General features: G+C 47.2%; 1 protein-coding gene across 12 annotated transcripts in view; it reads left to right on the top strand.

Moving 5' to 3' along the window:
* Nucleotides 1-633: 633 nt before the first annotated feature.
* Nucleotides 634-6,595, top strand: part of TCF7 (transcription factor 7) — a 161,190-nt gene continuing 155,228 nt past the window's right edge. For all 12 annotated transcript variants that reach the window (XM_087955306.1, XM_087955308.1, XM_087955307.1 and 9 more), the window contains exons 1-3: nt 634-4,149; nt 4,263-4,329; nt 5,181-5,287. In XM_087955306.1, the coding sequence (XP_087811432.1) occupies nt 3,904-4,149; nt 4,263-4,329; nt 5,181-5,287 (420 nt within the window). In that variant the 5' untranslated portion in view covers nt 634-3,903. The remainder of the gene's footprint in view (nt 4,150-4,262; nt 4,330-5,180; nt 5,288-6,595) is intronic.

Here is a 6,595-nt window from a genome sequence, read left to right as displayed (position 1 = left end):
GATTAATTATGAGGGCTCTGCTTAGGGATCCAATTGTAAAATTTCCACATGCAACAAAATCAGCTAATATATGAAGTTGACCTTAAGAAAATTATCCAGACCTCCTTCTCTTTACGTCAACTTAAACTTGAGTTAACCATCTGTGTTCCTTAAATCTTGAGTCTGTGTTAGATCTGTGTCCGCTAGAAATGCAGGAAAAATATTTGCTCTGTTGGAAGATTATGTGATATTGGAAGATTATGTGTATTCTCGGCTTCACCACTGTGGGTTTCTTTAAATAGAAGCTATACTTTACTTCTAAATTGCTTAAGGCAAAGGAAGCAGAAACGATGTTTATGAATGTTTAAATGCAAATGGAAAGGAGAGTGAATGCTATGCTAGCTAACATCAAAGGCTCACCAAAGACTCTGCATTAATGAGCCTCTTTGTTTCCTGGATCACAGATTACAACAGGTTTCCAACTCATTGCCAAGGTTTTATCTCCATTTGGGAGGGCTGTAAATCGCAAGCTATTTCGCTCGCTCTCGCTGCCTTTTACATGCAAAGCGAAAGAGTCTCAAAACACGGGGGGGGGGGGACGACGAAAATCTGGAAGCAACAAATCTGCTCCATGCTTTTCCCTCCCTCGCCACTCTTCGCGTTTTGCTTGCAAAACGGGGAAGAAAAGCAAGAGGCGACCCGGGCTGATGTTTAATCTATAGAGGGTTTGTTTCAGGAGGTACTTCGGACCTTTAGAGAGCTGGCGTGGGGAGACATCCAGGAAAGCTCCGCACGGCTGTTTTCGGTCTTTCAGAGGTGGGGGGTGGGGTGTCAGTGCCTGGGAGATGGAGTCTCTGCCTTTATCATTAGCTTACCTGTTTCACGAAAAGAGAGAGGGGGGAGGGGGAGAGGGAGAGCGGGAGAAAAATTGAAGAAAGGGATCTAAGCGCGCCCCGAGAAGTCACGCATCTGATGGAAAAGGCTGTTTTTTTCTCCTTTTTTATTTTTATTTTTTTACTGGGAAGGGTGGGTTTGCTTTCGAGCTGCCGAAAAATAAATCTTTTCAATAGCAGAACACGACCTTTAAGCGGAGGGAAGCGCTGGAGATAATTGAGGTGTTGAAAGTAACAATTATGTGCCATGCGGAGAGTACGAAGACCTCTTTACGTGGAATTGTTCAAATCCCCGACCAGATGGAAGGTTTGCACAGACCCGCAGCTGTCCCGCTATGAAAAGGAGCGGGAGTCTCTCTCGTCGGAGAGTTTTGCTATCCATTAACTTTTTCGTATACAGGAATTGTGAGCGCCAGGTGGGAAAATGCCGCCTCGTGAGTAGCAGGGACTGTGAGGAGGACCCCAAATGAAAAAAAATTGTCGCCCAAGTTCACACCCCACCCCGCCTCTGGACGACACCCCCGCTTTAAGTGGTTTGAAAACCGGCTGAAAAGTTGCTATTTCATGTTTCCTTACCCTCGGGGCAGGTTAGGAAAAGTAATCATTATCTGAGATCCAGTGTTACATGCCTTTATTCCAGGAGGGATCGCCAATACTAGAGGGGGAGAAATTGGGAAAATAAAAGAAAAAAAAGGGGGGGGGGGGAGAAGGAGTTCCCTGGGGGTTTTTTAAGGGAGGGATGGGGGCTTCGGGAACCTGGAAACCCCATCAGACCTAGATAAATGCTTTTAGCACTGTATGGCCAGTTGTCCGGCACACAAAGAGCGAGAAGGGCTTTGCCCATTCACAGCGCAAAACAGCCTCACCCCAAACATAAATGGGCATCTCTTGGACCCAGGTTAGTTGAGCTTCTTTGCAGTCAATGAGACCAAAAAGGAAGGAAGCAGGCAGGGGGTAAATATCAGAAATAGAGCCCACATTTGATTTACTCCGAAGTCAGTCCCATTGGTTCAATGTGCCAAAAAATGTGGCTTAGAGTTGCAGGCATAGCTGGAAAAGCTGAGTCGTTATTAATAATAATAACTGCTGATGCTTCTTGTTGTTTGACTAGTTTGGGTTTAGTCTAAACCCCAAGTTTAATTTAAAAAATAGTTCTGCCCATTCATTAAGAATATAAAACACAATAAAATAAGGGCAATTAAGGATGTAATCTAATCCTTGCTTATTTAAAAGTTGGTGCCATTAAAATTAAGAAAATTGTGTCTAGGATCTGTGGGGAAGACAGGCATGTCTTGCTAGAACAACAGCTGTAAACAGCAGCCCTGCAATTTTGGGTGACTGGATGTCAGAAAGACCTGGTTTTATTTCACATAGCATAACACAGTGATATAGAAATAGTTGTAATTCATATGAATTTACTAGGAAATAGTGTGGTTAATTGGAGCCATAACATGGATTTTTTTTTTATTATTTAGCATGTTGCATTAATCTAGTCAACTGTTTTATGTGACAATGGTAAAACAAATCATAGTTTGGTCTGATAAGTGCACCCATCCTGGTTCCATTCCCGATATGATTTCCAAATAAATGGTTATGGGATCTGACCCTTACAGCAATCAATGCCCTCTGCTCAGAAAGAAACCCCACTGTGATCTCATCCAGATGGCGGAGAGAAGGAAAGGGAGAGACAGAGAGACGGACAGGTTGTGATTGTAACATAGAAATGGGTCCATAAACGTAACAGGGTATATTCCGAAACGATGAAGGGGATTTTAAAAAGTGAATATTAAGAAGGGCACATTGTATTAATAAAATAAAAACCACCACCGTCTCCTTCTCTAAGGGAATTGCCTACACATTAACGCTGTGGCATTAAAACAGGTTTCCCAACATGTTTTCCTTCCCGACGTGTTGGACGACATCTCCTATAATCCACAGTCAACTATGGCCTTGTGGTGAGGCGAGCTGACTGGGAATTCTGCGAGTTGTCGGAGGCAACCAGGTCGGGAAGGGTTGCAGTAGAAGGGAGCAGCCCGGAGCCAAGCCCCCATTGTTCGCTCGCCCCGCTGCTCTCCTTCTCTTGCACCGTCTGCGTACGGGACGGCGGCGTCTGCGTAGGACACGTGTAAGTGCGCCACTCCATCGGATAGCGACCCACTTTCGTCAGGAAGAGGGGAAAGTTGTTCTTTTTCTTTCTGGCCGAGATTGTATTCCGGCCCTGCCAAGGGTTTGGAGGCACGGCTGCCGCCCTTTACCTCACGGAGGCGAGGAGCGCCGGTTCTCAAGGGCCCGTCGCGCGCATCCCCTGCAGCCCGCGCGGGAGGAGGAGACGGGCGCTGTCTCTTTAAGGCTCGAAGCGCGTCGCGGGAGAACAGAGTCTTCCAATCCCGCCCCGCCGCTGTCAATCAGCCGGCGGCGGCTTTGATGTTGAAAGTCTTTTGGCTCGGGCTCTCCAGTGTTCTTCCAGAGCCGCGCACTTTAACAGCGCTAGCTCGGCTGCTGCTTGGGGTGGTTGTTTTGTGTGTGTGTATTTTTTTTCCCCCTTCCCAGCGAAAGTCGCCGCCGCTTCTGCTGCTGCTGCTGCTGCTGCTGCTGCTGCTGCTGCTACTACTACTCCTACTCCTGCTACTCCAGCTTTCTCAGCCAGGCTAGGCTATCGATCTAGCTGGCCGGCCGGCTGCGACTGCTTAGTCAAACTTTCCCGGGGCTGGGGAGAGAGGGAGGGGCACCCAAGACCGCGGAGGGGTGTGGGGGGAAGCGGTTGATCGCTACCTCGACCCCTCCGCTTGCTCGTCCTGCTTTAGACCGCAAGCACAGTTTTCCCCCCACCCCCACCCCCCCGCTCCCTCCCTAGGCTAGCGCCCCGACGAGAGTCGGGATTACCCGGTCAGGAGGTCGCCCAACGTTTTTGCCTCCCTCTTCAAGGAAGAAAGGGGGAACCGGAGTGCGCCGCTGTCCTTCCCGGCGCCGCTCCGACGCCCCACATTTCGCGCACCCCCCCAATCCCTCCCTGGCTTGGCTCGGGAAGAAAATGCCCCAACTCAGCGGCGGAGGCGATGATCTGGGAGCCAACGACGAGATGATCGCCTTTAAGGACGAAGGGGAGCAGGAGGAGAAGATCCAGGCCAACGCCTTCATTGAGGGGGACCTGGCTGACCTCAAATCATCCCTGGTGAATGAGTCGGAAAGCAGCGGCGGCGGCGGCAGCAGCAGCAACCGTCAGGCGTCCAACCCAGCAGCAACCGTGGCTGGAGCCGCCGCAGGAGCCCTTTCCGAGGTGAGACCGAACCCCGCCCGCCCCGGGTCACTTTCTCCTCTTATGCTAAACTTTAAACAAACAAAAAACAAAAAAACGATCTTCATCCCTCTCTCTCTCCTCGCCTTTTGCAGGCAATCCGGCGGCTGCAAGAGCCTCAGCGAGTCTATCCAGAAAAACTCCCGGATCACATGGATGATGGTCAGTTTCGGGGGGTGGGGGGGTGGGGAAGAAAGAGAGAGAGAGAGAGAGCCGCCCGCTCTTCTCCTCCTCCTCCTCCTCCTCGCGTCCTCTCCCCGCCGCCCACCTTTTCCTCTCCCCTCCGTGCCTCGAGGGAGGGAGCATGACCGCCGAGGGGAGGGGAGAGAAGGGGGAAGGTTTGGCAGCCCTCGTGGTCGCGGGGAAACGTCAATGCCTCGCAGCTAAATCAAAGCGGGCAAACGCCTCGCGCCCGCGCCCGGAGAGGGACTCCGCACCGCTCGTGAAAGCCCTGACCTGCAAGGGTGCAGGCGAGTGAAACTTAACATAAAGGTGCTTCTCCCTAGGCTGTCATTCCTTCCCCCCCCACACACACCCCATCATTTGCGCGCGCGCGCACACACACACTTTTTTTTCCCCATAATTGAGTATTGCATCCCAGGATGTAAAGTTGGCCTGGGCGCTGTTGGCACAGTGAGCTCCTTGCAGGGGTGAAACTCTCCCCCCCCACACACACACACCCTGGAAGTTTGGGGAAGAAGTATGGGGCAGGTACAAATATCTGGGATGGAATGCACCCCACTCCCGATTGACCAAGAGCACCAGTTTAACCAAGGTGGAGAAATGAGCACATCTGCACACTGTTTGCATTCTGGGACTTGGTCCTTTTCCTTCATGGCTTTCCTTTATACCACCAGATAGGTTGCAAACTCATGGGTGGCGGTAATGGGGAGTTGAAGGTCAGGTGAACTTCACAGATGCTAGCCAGCACAAATAATGCAACAAATGTATGGGGAGGGGAGGGGAGATTGGTTCTGAGGCGAAATCCTAACCAGGGACTTGAATTTTAACAGGTTTAAAACATCAGGACCCAGGGATGTATAAAGGATCTCCTTATTCTGGATACCCTTTCCTCATGCTGTCTGATCCTTACCTGCCAAATGGATCTATGTCACCTTTGGTGAGTACACATATCCCATTCCTAAATTCTTACAATATGTCTATGTGATCCTGTTTCAAGACTAAACTTAACAACTTTAATCTTCAAAACTTTTAACATGGATGGGTTCCATTAGAAGGGATTGTGGCCTTTTAGGCAATACCTCCTTTGCCTTGCAATGCTGCTATACATACTTGCTTATGTGGGGAGGTTTCCTATCACCCCAGAATGTAAAGCAAATTAGCAAATTATAATATTATAGTATTATTATTGCTACTACTGTTCTACTGTACCAAAGTGATTAAAAATAAATTGATCAGAAATGGCCCAGTTAAGGATCCGTTCCTTGACTATTTTTTTTTTTTAAATCTCCTTTGGTAAAATGAGGACTTTTTCCTTCCCAATGTACCGTAAGCTAAGCAGGCGTTATAAATATGTACCTAATAAATGAAAAGCCCTACTTACTTCCAGATAAATATGAGGGTTACAGTACATGTATCTCCTTCCCTCCCTCTTGCCAGAGATTCAACTTGGTTGAAAGCAGCCCGCTCTGAAAATCATGTATTTGTGTGTGTAGAGATTGAAGTTTTTATTAATCAGGCTCATTCCGCAGTAAATCTCCCTGAATTTGAAGCAGAGGAATTTGAATTGAATTCTGAATCCTCACTTTTTATTCTCCCTTTGCACAGTAGGTTAGTGTAGAGATTGTTTTAAGAAGGCAAAATTGGTGTTCATGAACTGGTCTAGTGACCATGGGTTAGAAATGAACTTGTTGCCTATTTTGTAAGATTACGGCACAACAGGCACATGGGAAGAGTACATTGTATCCTGCCTATATTAGAGGGGGGGAAATGTTTTAATGAAAACTTGCTTTGTTGCACTGTGGAAGTAGGGAGCATATTACAGTTGGATGTCAGGAAATATATCAATACAAATTATTTGATATATAGTATATTTGTTATTGATATTAATATATACTGTATTTGTATTTGGTATTAATAAAATGTGTGTCCTATATTTTCTTTTAAAATATCTTTTGTTTTCTTCAATCTCTAGAGAGCTGTAAATGTAAACATTTCTCCATTCAATAAGAATTGCAAAGATATATGAAAAAGGCTTTTTAAAAATAGTGCTACTATTTTATAGTAAATAAATAAACTATTTTTAGTATCCTGTGAAACACTCTTTGCAACAGGGCAATGTTTTGTGCTTATTGACAAATGATCATAATGCAAACTGTGATCTTGGCCTAGCTAGTTACAGATAAGTTTTGTGGCTATCGGATTTGGCTGCTGGTAGGATGTGTTTGAGGTTAGATTCTATATTGTA

This window comes from Notechis scutatus, chromosome 2 (assembly GCF_049901735.1).
Source record: "Notechis scutatus isolate UNSWTSFEM ecotype Mainland chromosome 2, rNotScu1.2, whole genome shotgun sequence".
NCBI lineage: Eukaryota > Metazoa > Chordata > Lepidosauria > Squamata > Elapidae > Notechis > Notechis scutatus.
Note: the sequence above shows the minus strand (reverse complement) of the source record. Positions and strands in the feature narration are given on the sequence as shown.